Below are 17,075 nucleotides of genomic sequence, written 5' to 3'. Positions count from 1 at the left end.
TCGTTGCTGGAGCGGCCCCAATCCTCTGCAGTTTCCAGGGGCACCGGGAAGAAGCTGGGGCGCCATCGGGGGTGGGATCCTCCAGGGCTTGGGAGTCCCTTGGTTTTCCCCGGGGGGCGTTCACCCTGCACCTGCGGGGAAGGCGCAGCTGGGGGGTGGGGTCGGGGTGGAGGCTGGACTAGGCCGGCACTAGGGGCCAGAGTGAACAGGGCGGCGCGGGCGGGCGGGACGGGGCGGAGCGGAGCGGAGCGCGGCGCGGCGCGGCGGGGCTGAGCATCCCGGCGCGGCGAGGGGCCGCCGCCGCCGCCGCAGCCCCGCTCCACCATGCCCGCTCCCACCCGCGCCGCGCCGCGCCCGCGCCTCTGCCTCTGCCTCTGCCTGCGGCTGCGGCTGCGGCTGCTCCGGAGCCTGCTCGCGCTGCTGCTGCCGCTGCCGCTGGCGCCGGCGGCCCGGCCAGGTAAGCAGGGCGGCGGACAGGTGGGCGCTGCCCCCGGGCCGGGCCGGGACGGGACGAGAGACACGGCTCCCAGCCGCCGCGCCCGGCTCCGGCTCCGGCTCCGGCTGCGCCCCGGGGCAGCTTGTCCGTCCGTCCGCCCGCGCGCGGCGTCTGTCTGCAGGTGGGCGCGTGCCCAGCCCCGTGAGCGTCTGTGTAGCCAGGTGTCCGTCTGTGTGTGTGTCCATCCTGTGTCTACGTATCCATCCATGTATCCGTCTGTGTGTCTGTGTATCCATCCGTGGGTCTATCTGTGTGGCTGTGTCTATGTATCCATTTGTGTGTCTAAGACCCATGGATGGATACATAGACACACAAATGGATACATAGACACAGCCACACGGATAGACTCATGGATGGATACAATCTGTGTGGCTGTGTCTATGTATCCATCTGTGTGTCTACATATCCATCCATGGGTCTATCTGTGTGGCTGTGTCTGTGCCCACATACCCATCTGTGTGCCCGTGTAGCCAGCCATGCATCCATCCACGTGTGTCCGTGTATCTGTGGGTGGCCGTGTGTCCATCCATGTGTCAACCTGTGTGTTCGCGTGCCCGTGTATCCATCTGCGTGTGGCCATGTGTCCGTGTACCCATCTGCCTGTGTGTCTATGTATCCATGTGTCTGTCTGTATTTCTCTCTGTCCATTTGTGCATGTCCATGTGTCTGCTATCTGTCTGTTCATGTGTCTCTCCGTGGGTCTCTGCATCCATCTGTCTGTGTCCGTGTGTGCCCCCATATTTGCATGTGTGCATGGAGCGGGCAGGCGGCATTCGGTTCACCTTCATCTTGGGCATAAAAACCCCATTCTCTCCCCACTTCCACACACGCTCGTGGTCCCCACGGTGCCTGCTGTGAAGACTCGGCCCCAGGTTGCAGCCGGGTCAGATGCCACAAAGCCACTCGTGCAGCCGTGCGCCTCTCGCACCACTGACAGCCTGGCTAGAGGAGCAAAGCAGTGCTGACACGGGAAACCCAGCCTATTACCACTGTTGTTAGTGATAGTATTATTCATCCCAGGACCCGGTGCACCAGGCACTGGCCTGCCACACAGCACCCAGTTAGCCCTCGCTCCGCTCCGTGGAGATTACAGTCTCAAGAAGCATGTATTTTGCTTTAAGCACTTTTATAGTCCAGTATAACTTGCATAGGGTTTCTCCTCTGCTTAAAGATAAGCTTGCACTTCTTTGACGGATCATTGTCAGAGTGGTCAGTGGCTTACAGAATGAATCCTGCTGTGTCTGTGTCTTACACAACAAGGAGCAACGGGCTCAAGCTGTAGAAAGGGAAATTGAGGTTGCATATTAGGAACAAATTTTCTCCCGAGGAGGGCGGTGCAGCACTGGGACGGGTTACCCAGAGAGGCGGTGGAGTCTCCATCCTTGGAGGTGTTGAAGACCCGGCTCTACAAAGCCTTGGCTGGGATGATGTAGTTGGGGCTGGTCCTGCTTGGAGCAGGGAGTTGGACTGGACGGGACTGCCCGAGGTCCCTTCCGGCGCTCATTATGATTCTAATAGAAACTCATTGTCCTGTGGGTTTAACCACGGCAAAACAAACCTAGCTGGGCCCCCAAGAAAAGAAAACCTCAGTGTAAAAACAGCAACAAAGGGCAATTTTCTTAGGGACGTCATAGACTCTCCTTCACTGGAGATTTTCTCCACGAGATTGGACGAGAGTCTGCTTGGGATTTATTATAACCCCTCTGTCCCAGAAGGAAGGGCTTGGACTAGCTACTTCTGAGGTCTCTTGCAGCTCTTGGAAACTATGTGCAATTTTAAAGCTCATCTTTTCAGCTGTTATCATTAACCAAGACATTTCCGAGCAATTAACAGCAACATGATCCCAGAGCTTCCAGCAGAGACTCCCTGTGCCTGAAGAAGGGTGACTGCACTCGAACGCTTGCTAAGACCCCTTTTTCCCAATGACCCCATTGGTCTCATAAAAGATATTGCATCCACCCAATATCTCCCCTGCAAAACTGCTGTTGGCTTCAGTGGGGAGGCTGGGTGATTTGTTTTCGATTCTGAACAGCTGCTTGTGTTTCCCAGGAGAAACCAGTGCAGCTGGCCCAGAGTTTCCTCATGAAGTGGTCATTCCTCAGTGGAGAGCATTGGGAAGCCTCAGCAGCACCAAGGTAGGCTTCACGCCCGTGTTGACAGGAGAGAGATCGGTAATGTTGAAAATATTTTCAAACCAGCCAGGATGGATCTCTTGCTTGCAATGCAGTCTTCATGTGCTACTAACATTTGAATTTTGGGATGTGAGAAAACCTGGGAGCAGAGCAGGGAGGTGTCTGTCTTGAGCCCCGTGCTCCAGTCCGCTCTGCAGCCCCTTTGTGATGGGGGAGCGTCGCGGGGCGAAGTGGACCCGCGATCTCCCCTGACTCCTGGCTGTAATGCACTGCCCGCTGTATGAGTTAGCTGGACTCTGTGCAGGTGCTTTATCCTCCTCCCAGAATATGGACCACAGTCTTGCTGCAGGAGCAGTGGGTACGTGCTTTGCTTGGAGTCCGTTTTACAGGGAGACTTCCTCTCTACCCTTGGGAAGCACAGCATGAAGAGCTCGTAACTGCCTGTGCCGCCTTTCCCTGGGCTGGGGAAGAATAGAGCCCTGTTCTTCTGAATCGTGGTGCCTTACCACAAAATGACCCGCTTTCCTCCCAGCACATACGTACGGGGTCCCAAGAAGAAAAGTTAATAGAGCCTGGGCATGTCTACATGTTCGTTAATGTGCCATAATTACGGTGCTTTAAGTTTAGTACCTGTAATAATAACAGTTATTAACTGAATGTGCCGCACTTGGGGCTACTGCGGAGTAGTGCTAGTGCATGCTTTTTTTGTGCCACTAATGTGCAGTAGAGTAATTCTCCCGTGTGTCTTGCCCGCTGTATTAATGCACAGGATAATTATTCCACTGCACCATTAGTATCTCGTGTACACGCAGCCCTTGTAACCGAAAGGAGAGAGGGAAGTGAAGTGTGACTTCCCCACTACAATGTTGTTTGTAAAACCCAGACACTTTCATTAGCTGAATGGAGGGGAACTGAAATGGCTTTAGCTCCCCTCCAACTTGCCATGAGGCCTTTTAGCAGGTTCCTTTCTAGCCAGACATGGGGGCTGAGGACTATGAGATGTGCTGGCTTCTTAGCTCTGAGGACCAGGGCAACATCTGGACTTCTTCCCATTGCACCACCTCACCCTCTGGGTGTATTTTGGGTGCATCAGGTGACTCTCTCATTCTCAGATCTCTCCTCAAGGTGCAGAAATACACCTGAGCAAGGCCTGTCCTTCTGCAAATCTGCTCAGACGCTGATGGCTTTCCTTGCTTTTTACTCAGGCAAAGCCCTGTTGTTTTCAAGGAACCTTGGCACTGTTTTTCAGTTCCAATAACAGATCCCTGAAAGGAGGAGGATTATTGGTAAGGACAGAAGGAAAGGGCTGGGGTAAAATCAATCCTGTTTGCATGCATGTTATGGAGGCCATCAGCCATGTAGGCACATAAAAAGTGCTGGATTGCAGGCGTTCCCAGTGTAGGTCACTAGCAGTGCAACGGACCAGTCCTGAGAAGGGCCAAGAAGTGCCTGGAGCTGTCAGGGAAACCTGGGTTTGGCCTTTGAAATGCTTTGGTAAAGGTGCACTCCTATTCGTCTGCTTTCACATCAGCTTTGCCGGCCCGACCCAAAGTCACGATGGAGGCCAATGGTAAGACTCATGTAGTCTTCAAGCAAGCACTGGACTAACAGGAGACCGAACATCAGCACAGAGACCTGCCACATAGGCATGAAAAGGGGATTTGTAATAGGTCCCAGGGTTGGCATACAAGTGTCCCCAGCGATAGGCGAAAACAATAGCCATTTCCGTGTTTCGCTCCGTTTCTGTGGTGTGAAATACCTTTGAAAATTGAGCAAAACCACTGAGGAAATAGCTTTCCTTTGTCATTTCTACACCAGCTTCTCATTTTAGGATGCCATTACAACAGCACCCGCAGACAAAGCTCTCCTGGTATCCCCGGCAGATATCCTCCTTCAAGAGAAGATCATGGCATAGCTCCTGGCTCCGAGTTAATTGATCCTCTTGCTTTATAAGACCATTTTCATCACCAGAAATTATGTTATCAGATTATTGATGCATCCTTCACGGCAGCTGTATGAGTCATGAGTGCTGGGCACTGGGCAGTACTTCCATCATCTCTTAAATGAATTAAAATGTAAAAATAAAATACAAAGAAAAGATACATCACTAGTAGCAGGTGTCCAGATTGCAGCCATATTGGTCCAGAGGCAAAAGTAATTGCATGTACAAATGCACGTATTTTTTTTTTTTTGCAAAGATCTAATTTTTTTTGGAAAATCTACATTTTGGATCTCTAATTTTTTTTTTGCAAACATCTAATTTTTTGCAAAAATCTCATGCATGTAGAAAGTCATGCAAGAATTTTATTTGCAAAAATCTAGTTGGTCTAATAAAGAGATCACCTCTACCACAAGTCCTGATCACTAGTAGCAGATGCATTCTTGTAAGCAGGGGGCTTGAAATCATCAAATCCTGTCCCACATCTTCCCATTTTAATTGCAGATAGTCACTACCTAATAATGCAGATAGTCACAATGAATCAATTATTGGAGCACCTTCCAGAAAAGACATCCTCCCTAAGAGATGTCACACCAGTACAGACCTGTTTGTCTTCTCCCAGCTCATTCCCACCCCCGTAGGCATGACACATGCCTGTGAATGCGTACAGGGCTGTCTCTATGCCCAGAAAACGCAGTAGTATCCGCTTATAAGGACTTGTTCATACTAACATTTGAAGCTGTGTTAGCACCTTCGAAGAGTGTTGTACCTGAGCACAGCCACCCCGGGACGGCTGATTTCATGGTTTCCCTTGGCAGTAGACTGTGTGTAATGCAGTCTGTATTGTAGATCAGGAGTTACACAGCTTCATGATCTGGCCCACCCTTTCCCTGGGTAGTGGACTCTTGTACAGGGGTCAGACCGGTGGTTCACGTGCTGTAGAGCAGCGGATCACCAGTGTTTCACTCTGAAGGTCGCTTTGTGAAAGTTTCCTTCGTGGATAAGCATCATCACTGCATGACCCAACTCCACGTTTCTGGGTTTAAGTCTGCTGGTGACTGAGCAGGTCTTGGTCCGCCACAAGTAGCCCGTGGCTCTCAGGCTAAAGACTGCTGCTGCAGACTGCTTTAATAATAGGCTGGGAGAGCAGTGTTGTAGCTTAAGCTCTGGCATTGACTCTAGAAAGATGCTCTCTAGGTTTAAAATCAATACTAGGTCCATCGTGAGACCCTGTCCAGGTGAGGGCTGGGACTTCCAAAGGTCCCTTATGCAGTTGGGTGCCAAAGTACCATTAGCACTCCCTGGAAAGAGAAAACCTAGCTCTGTGAGGATCTTTGAAAAGATGAGTCTTGATGCCTCAGGCAGAAGGTCAGCCCTATTTGATGGTGGGATTATATTACTACATTGAAATAAAGGTGACCCTCTTTGGATGACATGGAAGGTGTCCTCTGTTTGCTTAAGTGTAATAGCAGGTTTGCATCAAGCAGCTTTTTGCATCAAGCAGGTTTGCATCAAGCAGAGTTTTCATGGAGGCTTTCTTCTTCCTGTGGTGAAGCTGTCCATGAAATCCAAGGGTGTTCCCTACCCGTAGTGCAAAATCCCTATAAGCATAATACACATCATATTTCTTTTGGAGTCTGTTCCTGCCCTACTTGACCCACCAGTATCTGGGGGGACGTTTGTTCACCAGAGCGCCCCAAGGGATGATGACTAGGTCGAACGGTCATAAACTACTTCAAGACCGTTTCAGGCTGGACATAAGGAAGAATTTCTTTACTGTCCAAGCCCCCAAGGTCTGGAACAGCCTGCCGCCGGAGGTGGTTCAAGCGCCTTCATTGAACACCTTCAAGAGCAAACTGGATGCTTATCTTGCTGGGATCCTATGACCCCAGCTGACTTCCTGCCCTTTGGGCGGGGGGCTGGACTCGATGATCTTCCGAGGTCCCTTCCAGCCCTAATGTCTATGAAATCTATGAAATCTATGACCCAACAGGTGAAGGTAAGCTGCTCACCTCTAGAGGAAGGGCTGAGTTGTTCAAGGAGAGATTCGTGCTTTCAGATAGAGTAGTTTGCCTTGTTGATGTAAATAGAAATATGTCCTGATCCTGCTTTTTGTTGCCTGTGTAACAGCCAGTTTCTCTGTTGCATGTAGCATCCGTTCAAAGCTGAAGTCAAGATCACAGCGGAGGGAAAGGACCTCATCCTGGACGTTGAGAAGAATGAGTAAGTGCCCGTGTCAAGGTGTGGACTATTCAAACCGTGTGCTTGCTAGAGCAAGGACTGGATGCAAAGCACAGTGAAGTTAACAGACTTCCCTAGACTTCGTTGCATGTGTGGAAATGTATGCTACTCTTGCAAAGGATAAGAATAGATTATAAGAATGGAAGTTTTTAAGAGTAGGTCAGGCAGCCACTGGGAGGATTTAGTCAGGGACAGTCCTTCCTTGGGCAGGGGGCTGGACTAGATGACCTCTGAGGGCCTTTCCAACCCCACTCCCCCACTCATCTGTGATTTTTGGGTTGGAGTCTCAGCTGGTGTTGATTAGGAAAGCAATGTTGACTTCAGTGGAGTTTCACCCCTGCCACAAAGCAGGTAGCACTTGCATGAGATAGGAGGCAATTCCCTCTCTTAGCAAAATGGACTGCTTTCAAGGTGCTCAGTGCTTTATCCCTAACAAGCTCTAACACACATTTCATCCATTGTATTAGACTTCAAGGTGTCATAATATACACAGTGTCTCCCTGGAGGAATGATTATACCCCCTTACATTTCTATACCACCCTTTCATCCTATTGCACAAGAAATGCTTGTACTTTCAGTGACTGCTGAGATGCATCCACCTCGTAGGTAGAGCACAGCAGCTGGCTGGCGGTCTGCATCAGTGCTACACAGCAGTTTTAGGAGAAGGAGCAAAAAGCAATATTACATACAGCTGATACCACAGGAGGACGTGGGTAGCCGTAGCCAGGGTAATTCTGCTGCTGGCATTTGGATGCAGGGTGCTTTGCTGCTTTTTATTCTCTGTCCCAGATCTTTGGCCAGGCAAATGGATTAGCTTTCCGCAGTGGGTGTGCCTACGGTAGCACGTCCCTGCCAGCCTCTCCCCCTGATCCCGCTGATCTCAGGGCTCTCTCTGATTAATATCAAAAGTCAGACCTTTGTCTCCTTGTGCCTGTGCCATACTCTTAGCACATTGTACGGGCTTCTCTGACCAGGCAAAACCCTGGCATCGCTGTTCTCTTTCACTGCGAGCGAAACAAAACCTCTGAATATGAATCTCCGACTGTAATTGGTATTTCTGCTGACCTACAAACCGAGCTGACATGCGGGCTGGTTTGGAGGGCCGCCTACATTTTCTTGGCACTATCTGAGCCTGCAATCAGACGAGTGATCAAAGGGAAGATATATTTTAGGAGGCGTTTTCTTTCCAAGGAGGTATCACAAGCTGCTGGGAATTTCAGCTCTGCAGAAACCCAAGACACAGCAGGGTCCCCCGTGCACCTGCACCAAGCGTTATAGATTGTCACATTTGGGCATTTTTTGATTTTGGAAGTATCAGCATAGCACAGGGGAGAGCAGACGACATTGGGATTGCTAGCTAAGTCCTGTCTATGCTGACACACGCTGTTCAGCAAGGACACTTGGGAAGCTATTTGCCTGCTGCTGCAGATGGGGTAAAACCCAGTGAAGTCTGGTTAGATCCCTGGACTGTTAGCTCTTAGATAGTCTGCACCGTTCATGCGCTGCGCTGCAGAGAGGGGTTTATTTACAGTCTAACAGGAGCTGGCAAAAGTCAAGAGTCCTTTTAGACTGGAAGTAGCAGATTAATTGAGTACGATGACATAATCTCCAGGTGCCTCGTGGGAAACTCTGTCTTGCTATTTCCATCAGAAATCTTCCTTTTGGCATGAGTTTGTAAATGAATTAGGGACACACAGCATTGTGTTTACTTCCTGAGCTAAGACCTCCAGTCACCAAAATACACACACATACACGCTCACGCACAGGGGGCAATTAGCACACAGCAATAAACGTAACGACTCCACTGTACTTGTCCCGGACAGGACTATCCTGCAGCAGAGTTAATTAATTCATTGCACCCTATTACGGGCGCATGTGTAAACAGTGACGCTTTACTGCAGAGCTAATTAGTCCGCTTTGCAGTAAAGTGCACGTGTAGATGCACCCACACGCACACTATAAAGGCATTTTTTTGACATCTTAATGCTTTTTGTGAAAATACAGTACTTATTTGGTATCTTCTGTAATAAATCATTCCTAGCACTGACTGCGTTGGGAGTTTTGCCTGAGCAAGGAGTGAAGGCAAAGGCCTATATTTAGAGAAACCTAAAAAAGACAAGAAATTGAGGTGAGCAGGCAACAAGGCCGGTGGTATGTTATTTCTCTATCAGCAGCTGAGAAAAGTGGTTTTCAGCCTGTAGTCTTGAGACCCCTGAGGGTCCTCAGACTATGTCTAAGGGTCTGCAAAAAGCTGACTATAGGCAATCAAAAGTATGTGAATACCCACGCTTCCAAGCCAAAGGGGTCTGCACCTCCATTTGAAATGTCCAAAGGGATTCACGCCTCTATTCAAAAATCTTTTAGGGGTCCATAAGTGAAAAAAGGTTGAAAACCACTGCTGTAGAGAAACAGCCATCACTCTGATGTCCTTTTCAAAGACATGGAAATTAGTGATTTATAGGTCTGCAGAGCAAAAAAGGGAAGGGTAATGAAACGAGAAGAAAAAAGCTGGGGTCACTTTGTAGGAACTTTTTGGGTGCTCTCATACGACTTTGCCCTTCTAGATAACCGTCCAGCAGAGCATTGCAGCGTGAAGCCTCATCTGAGGTCCATAGCAAAGGCAGGGACAGGAGCTCTGCTCCCCTAACGACCCGTCTTATGTTTTCTCTCTCCTCCAAAAATGCCCCATATTACTATTAATGTATTTTCTGATATATAAAACATGCCGGTGTATAAGATGTACACCCCCGCCCCCAGATATATTTGTGGGAAGGAGTTTTTAACAAAAATTTGATTGAATTTTGGTCAACTTTTTTTTACAAAGATTTCATTCCATAGCTTCCCTGTATAAGACACACCATTTTGCATTTTTTCCTTATTTTGGCCTGTATGAAAATGGTCTGTATGAATACAATTTTGATCCAGAAGTTAGCTGCTAGCATACAACACCTCTGACTCATAGCAAAAGAATATCCCCAAATGCCCAATGCTGCTCAAATCTTTTTTAACGAGTCACAGAGGCACTCAAGTCCTGCAGCTGCAGGATTGGAAAGCCCAAGGCTTCGCAGATAGCAGATTATATGGAGGGATGCCTGTAAAAAAGCTTGAGATTTGGCTGCGGTTGAGGAACGGAAGAAGCTGAGTTCTAACTTGGATGAAAGCTGGCTTTTCTCAGGCATTTGCACGTGTTAATAGGACCCAGCTCGGAGCTGGAGACGGAGGGGTGCTGGGACACTACGCAGGAGCCCTCAGTGTGTGGCAGGTGGACGCGGGGCGACTGTCCCCTCGAGCAGGGCCAGTCTCTCAATGCAGAAACCCCTGCTCGTGCAATGCAGCTGCAGCCTTTTTGGGGGGGGCAAAGAGGTTTGGTGACCTCTTTGCAGCACAGCCAGGATCAGGGCCACCACGGGCATTTCTCAGCAAGCACGAGGGATGGTTGCTAAGCGGTAACGTAGCCGGCAGAGAACGGGTGGCCTTCTAGGACAGAGAAGGAGCAGTCCCTGCTTCTGGCCCAGTTCAATCTGAGGCAAAACTAGGGCACTTCCAGATGCATCCCTCCACATCCCTGTGTCTGGAGCACAAGCACTGGAGGGAGGTCTGGGGTCACTTGTTTTTCACCGTTTCCTGCCTCATGCACTGCCCAGTGCTGGTTCGGGTCTCCAAGGGGGAGAGGCGTTGTTGTCCATCTCCCAGCTGGAGGATGCTCTGGATTTGCTGCGTGCTATCAGTCGCTAATGGTTTTCTGCTCGCAGGAGAGGCTGTAGCAGAGACAGCTGGCAGGATGCATCTGACCGACTCTGCCGGTCTTGCAAAAGTTTTTTGGACCCCCCAAGTCAGGGCAGAATCAGCATCTGGAGATTTCAAGTGCCGTCCTCTTCCTTCTCCGTGCAGGGTCTCTGTCCTGGGTGGGGGCAGAGGGGGTAAGGAAGCAAACTGCTCTATCTTATTTCCCCCCCCAAATCCTGCAGCCGTCTGTCTGCATTTCCTGCCCTCTTTCCCCTCAGCTGGTGTTTGTGCGGTGTGTGTTTTCCTTGGCCGAGTCCATGCAAACTGTGCTATTGTTTCTGCCTCATTGATCCTGCCCTGCCCAGGAGATCATTGATAAATCCCATGGGAGTCTGCACCTCTGATTTTCACAGCTCTTTGCAAACAAGATGCTGGTTTTTACCTTTAGGGCTGGTATGGTATCTCTTTCTTTCTCTTTCCCCCCACCCCGTCTCTCCTTCCTTTACAGCTCACTTTGCCAGAGAAATAAATGCCTTCTCGCTCACCCCAGGAGAGGGTCTGAGCAAGTGAGATCCATATGCCCCAGGCTGAGTCTGGGGGGGACTCACCAAAGCCTTGTTGGATTTCAGCGATTTAAGAAAGTGTCAGGTTTTTTTTCTCCCTCTGGAGGGTTTCACAAGAGTTTCAGGATCTTGCTCCTCCCTTGCTCTTGGCCCTTGTAAAGCAGCCCTGGCTGGAGCTATTACCAGGGGTCCCATTCTGGAGGCGATGGGGAGGATCAGCTGAGGTTCTCCGTATAGGGGACGTTTTACTGAAGGGAGAGGTTAAAGGTGTCTCTGTTTCAGCCTGGGAGTCTGCGGAGGCCGGTGGAGCGGCCTCGTTGCGAGAGAGGAGAATTTGGCCCCTAAACGTGCGAACAGAAGTGGGGTATATAAAGTTTCACAGATTCCCGGTGTCCCTAAGCGCTCTTGGCAGGGCGCTTGGACAGATTTATTGTTCTTGAAGAGAAGAGGAGGAGGAAAGATTTAACAGCTGGATCTCAGACCTCATTTTTCAGTCCCCAGACCAGGCAGAAAGAGCCGATGCTTCCCACCGGGCAGCTGCGGACTGCTGCCTCGCGATGTTGGGGCTGGGGGGAAACGCTTTTGTTTCCATGCCTCCGAGATGCTCGTGTGCATTGCAACGTCTCACGCTGCTGAACGGGCACCAGCTCCCACGTGCTCTGCTCTGGGGTCTCCAAGCACATCCCTCGGCTGCTGCCGAGCCAGGCTTGCACCAGGGTCTTGCACCTCTGCACCAACAAAATGCTGCGCCCCGCACGGAGCACCTCATCGGACCGTGCTAGCCAAGGGTGTTTGTTGCATATATTTAATTGGCTCCAAAGGGCTGGGAAAACTAAGGCTGTTGTTTTCCAAAGCCACTTGAGGAGCTGGGTGCCCATGAGATCAGTGAAGTCAGGTCTTCAAGCACGTCTCTAGCCCTGGCCTCAGTGTTGCACTCGTAGTGGCAGTTCCTGTTTCCCCGACCCCTCCCGACGGTCCCTGTTTTGCAGTGCATGGAGCTGGCTTTCCACCCCGCTGCTTTGAGGGCTCTCGGGGACAAGGAGGAGGGGAAGGAGAGGCTCTTGCTCACAGCTTGGGCCCTTCTCCCTTGATTCCCTCTGCCTGGGTGGGCAGCAGGCTCCCCTCCGCACGATGGGGCTCTGGGCAGCTGCCCGGCGAGAGCGCCGCGGGGCGCCTGTCCCGGTCCATGACATAATGCCTTCTCCGGGCCAATTCCATCAGCCTCATTTGCTAAATATGTGACCCCTGCTGTCACCGCTTCTGATGCAGCAAAACAGCAGCACCCCTGCACCGGGACACCCGCCCTCCACTGCGATGGGGACTTTGTTCAGAACAAAGCTATCTTTGACGGAGCGGGGCCCGTATCGCTGCAGGCCCGTCTCCAACAGTCGCGCAGTCTTGAAGACATCTGTACACGATGGCTCCGGGCCAGGCCTGTGCTCACTTGGCTCCCTAGCCGATCTGACCTTGCCCTGAGGCTTTCTGCTGCACAAAAACTGGTGGGAGCAGCGTGTTTCCTCCCGGCGCCTGGGCTCCAGAGCAACACGTCGGGGTGCGCTGGGTCAGACCCAGGGAGGCAGCTGTGCTTTGCAGAGGGCGAGGCTGGGTTGGGGAGTGCATGTGCTCAGCTTGGCTGCTGCACAGGGCTGGTCCCCCTGGATAAGGGGTTAGAGCAGCCTGAGCTCTGCTGTGCTGTCCGCTGGCCTCAAGCAGGCCCAGCATAAGAGACCAGCAAAGCAGAGACATGCCCCCTTTGCAACCAGTCATGCCACTTTTTCCTTGGAAGACAGCACTTGAGGGTACATCAAGTCACTATTGCCTGCTATAGGACCCACAGCATGGCACAAAGCAGCTGCAGGACCCTGGGGACCCCATCCGTTGGTGTCGAAAAAGCCTTTCAATGACATGGGGATGCTCGTAGATACCAGTCCCTTCATCAGCAGGAGCTGCAGGATGCCTGGGGTTGTTTGATCACTGAATTGCACAGTGTTGTTTTGCAAATCGGTTTGATGCATTGGGGAAGGGATGATGATTTGGGGGTTGCATTAGATGACCTCTGGAAGTCCCTCCCAGCCTGATGTCTCTACGACTAGCAGCAGCAAAGCAATGGAGCATGAAAGCAATGTTTTATTGGGGCTTTACCCCACATGCAGTGACACAAGGGGAGAGCTGGGAGCACTCAGGAGCAGCCCTGCTGCTGGAAGAAGTTTGCCCAGTGTTGCCTTGGTCCTGGAGCTCGTGGTTTGGGCCACCACTGTTGGAGGACATAATTCCTGGGCTGCTGCTAAATTTCAGCACACTTATAAAATGGGAAACTCCCTTGAGAGCATGGAGGCAGAAAGGGATCTTGGAGTCATCATTGACTCCAAGATGAACATGGGCCGACAATGCGAGGTCACGGTCGGCAGGGCTAACTGGACCTATCGTGCATCCACAGATGCATCTCGAGCAGGTCCAAGGAGATGATCCTCCCCCTCTGCGCAACACTGGTCAGGCCGCAGTTGGAGTACTGCATCTAGTTCTGGGCACTGCACTTCAGGAGGGATGTGGACAGCATGGAGAGGTCCAGAGGAGGCCACCTGCATGATTCGGGGATGGCAGGGCAGGCCCTACAATAAGAGGCTACGGGACCTGAACCTGTTCAGCCTCCACAAGAGAAGGCTGAGGGGGGACCTGGTGACTGTCTATAAACTCACTAGGGGAGACCAGTAGGGTTTGGGGGAGACCTTGTTTCCCCCAGCGCCCCCCGGGATAACAAGGAATAATGGCCACAAGTTGTTGGAGAGCAGGTTTAGATTAGACACCCGTAGGAACTACTTCACAGTCAGGGCGGCTAGGATCTGGAACCGACTTCCAAGGGAAGTGGTGCTGGCTCCTACCCTGGGGGGCTTTAAGCAGCGGCTTGATGCCTACCTAGCTGGGGTCACTTGAGTCCAGTTTCTCTCCTGCCCAGGCAGGGGGTCAGACCTGAAGATCTACAAGGTCCCTTCCGACCCGACTTCTCTGAGTCTATGATTCACTGAGCACTTGAGTCATTGCTGGAGCCTGTCACGTAACCTCCAGCGTGTGCGTGCTTAGGGCAGTTGCCCTGTAGAGACCCGCTGGGAAAGAGCCCAGTGCCGGCAGCAGAGCGTTCCCTTTTCAGGTGGGGGTTGCAGCAAACTGAGAAGCATTGCCATATTTCCTGTGGGCCAAGAGATGAGAACAAGAGATGTCTAAGCAACTTCCCATGGCACGCTACTCTGAGGGTGAGAGAAGGAAGCTGCAAAGTGCATCAGATATTAAATGAAGTCAGATAGTCTTCTGGGGACTAGCAAACATCCTCCGTGTGTTTGTTTCTACTCTGAACCTGCTAGATGGAATAGGAGGTTATTCCCAGCACAAGCCCCTAGCTTTAACTGTGCTGCTCCCACCAATACCCACCCCTTGGTGCAAACCAGTGTGACTTTGTTAGCGATTACCATCATTTTCTACTCATTGTTTTTCTGCACTGCTAGGACCACCAGTCATAGCCCAGCACCCCGTGAGGGTGGGTGCTGCCCGAGGACAGTCAGTCCCTGCCTCGACAGGCTTGTGGTCCAAGGATAAGAAAAGGAGGGTTGCAAAGAGGATGGAGCTGGGCTGGTCTCAGTGGGGGCAGAGGACAGGACAAGGAGCAATGGGCTCAAGCTGCAGCAAGGGAAGTTGAGGTTGGATATTAGGAACAACTTTCTCACTGGGATGGTAGTGAAGCACTGGAACAGGTACCCAGAGAGGTGGTAGAGACTCCATCCTTGGAGGTTTTGAAGACCTGGGTGGACAAAGCCTTGTCTGGGATGCTGTAGCTGGGGCTGGTCCTGCTTGGAGCAGGGGTTGGACTAGATGTGACCTCTTGAGCTCCCTTCAGCCCTCCTTTTCTGTGATGCTAAGAGAGAAGAGGTTGAGAGGACGAGGGCAAAGGCTGGTTGGGGAGTAGGCAGTGGCTGCCTGCTTGCTTTCAGGGGTTTTGTGAATGCTGCACCTGTTATAAGGTGCAGGGGGCAGGGGGGGCTTTGTGGAGGTTTTTGGGGAGCTCCTAGTGCAGGGCAGCTGTGATGGAGGCAGGAAGGTGCAGTTTTGAACACCCAAGTGGGCAGTAAAGGCCAGACCCTCAGCCAGTGTTAAGTCGCAGAGATGCACAGGTGCTAGGTCTGATCCTGTCTCCTGGCTTCAGGAGAGCTGTGTGGATCCACCCTCGGTTCTTCTTGTGTCTTTGTCATAAACTAGATGTTTTTCCAGACTCGTGCATAAGCAACGGCTCTTTCATTGCTGCAGCGAGGCCCTCCTCCATACAGGTCTCACCAGGGAGTTGAGAAACGAGCACGAGCTCCATCGTCTGCACTTCACATGCATGTATCCGTGCCCTTAGAGTAGCCCCAGGGGATCATGTTTGTTTTTGATCTTCCCGTTGGCGTGCGCAGGTGATTCAGGCTTTGCCGTATTGGCCAGTCGAGATCTGCCCCTCTTGGAAGGTCCTTTTGGGGTTGCACGTAACCTTCCCTTCCCTTCCATAACCTTGGCCATTAGCTGTTAGCCGTCGTGTCCAACGGCACAACACTGGCCGCAAAACTCTTTCATGTTTGGCTACTTCTGTGTGATCCTACAGGGTCTTTCATCTGCTTGATCCTTTTTTTTGGCACTCTACCTTCTGATATCAGGGGGTGCAATGCCAGCCAGTAAATACAGGCTGTCCTTCGGTGCTGGCGTTAGACATCCTGTTCTTTCGCTACCCGACGTGAGGTCCTGCCTTCTAAGCAGAGACTTTGACACAGCCCAGACCCTCCTGCCAGCTCATCGCTCAAGGCAATTTCCTGGCAGTTGATGCAATTTGTTGATTAAACATTTGTTTCTGCAGATTCACTCTGAGCCAGCTCTGATAGGGAGGTGATCACAAGGGCTGATAGGGAGGTGATTATAGGGAAACCTTGTCTGTCTGCCACATGGTGTTTCTATGATCAGCTGTTTATGGATGTGAAAGGCTTGATAACAGCAGCATTGCATCCTAGGCCCCGAGCAGGGGATCCGGTGATGAGCATTAGCACATCAGAAAGGAGCTTTGCTGGAGTCTGAAAGCCGAGATGAAAGCCGGCACTTCCAGATGTCAATTGGGATCAAATGGCACATCTCCAAACCCCAGCTTCCTATTCTCCCCGCTTGAAAAGAACCATTATCTGCTGGGAGCTCTGTCTGCACCATGCAAAACATCTTGAGTTGCAGCCTGGGAATGAGGAAAGGGCTGTCTTGGGAGATGAAACACTTGCCAGTCACTTCCAAGAGTGCGGTTTACTGTCAGAGCAAGCAAGGAAATGCAACCTGGGCCGAAGCATGTGTGGCCCTCTCTCTTCAAGATGCCCTGCACAAGAGGAACAGAAGCTGGGGCTTGTTCCCTTTTTAGCCTCTGTCTGATGTGCTAAAGAAAATTGGCAGACAAGGTTCATTGGGTATATGTGATATCTTGTATTAGACTAACTAAATAGTTGGAAAGATTGTTCTTTGCAAGCTTTTGGGTACAAACACCCTTCTTCAGGCAGAGTCTCTTGGCGTTGGCGTGCTCTCCTGGGTGGAATAGAAGCTAATATGCCAAATGCAGGTCTGTGAAAATGCAAATGCATGGAGATTTGGGAAGTTCCCCCCCCTCCCTCTGAATATTTTTGTCTGGTTTTTTTTTTGCCTTATGAATATCAGAGACGGGGGGCAAACGTTTGCTCGGGTTTTACTGGAGACATTTTTAGGTGACTCAGATGTTGGCTGGGTCTGTGCTCTCCTTTAATAGAAGCAGGGTGATAAGGAAGAGAACTAGTGCTATCCTCAGATGATTGGAGTTTGATGTAGGATGGGGGAAAGCATTTTAAATAGCCTGGATAAAACCCCCTTCCCTTCTCCATCCATCAGGCTTCACTTCCTTGGCATCTCTGGTGTGACAAATAGGCTAATTCCCCATTCAACCATCAAAACTTCCA

General features: G+C 51.2%; 1 protein-coding gene across 2 annotated transcripts in view; it reads left to right on the top strand.

Annotated features, from left to right (window-relative positions):
* The first annotated feature begins 271 nt into the window (after positions 1–271).
* ADAM19 (ADAM metallopeptidase domain 19) overlaps positions 272–17,075 on the top strand; it is a 41,369-nt gene continuing 24,565 nt past the window's right edge. For both annotated transcript variants that reach the window (XM_059712943.1, XM_059712944.1), the window contains exons 1-3: positions 272–457; positions 2,546–2,631; positions 6,720–6,790. In XM_059712943.1, coding sequence (XP_059568926.1) covers positions 325–457; positions 2,546–2,631; positions 6,720–6,790 — 290 coding nt within the window. In that variant the 5' untranslated portion in view covers positions 272–324. The remainder of the gene's footprint in view (positions 458–2,545; positions 2,632–6,719; positions 6,791–17,075) is intronic.

The sequence above is a fragment of the Alligator mississippiensis genome, chromosome 9 (assembly GCF_030867095.1).
Source record: "Alligator mississippiensis isolate rAllMis1 chromosome 9, rAllMis1, whole genome shotgun sequence".
Classification (NCBI taxonomy): Eukaryota; Metazoa; Chordata; order Crocodylia; family Alligatoridae; genus Alligator; species Alligator mississippiensis.
This window is presented reverse-complemented; position numbering and strand designations above follow the sequence as displayed.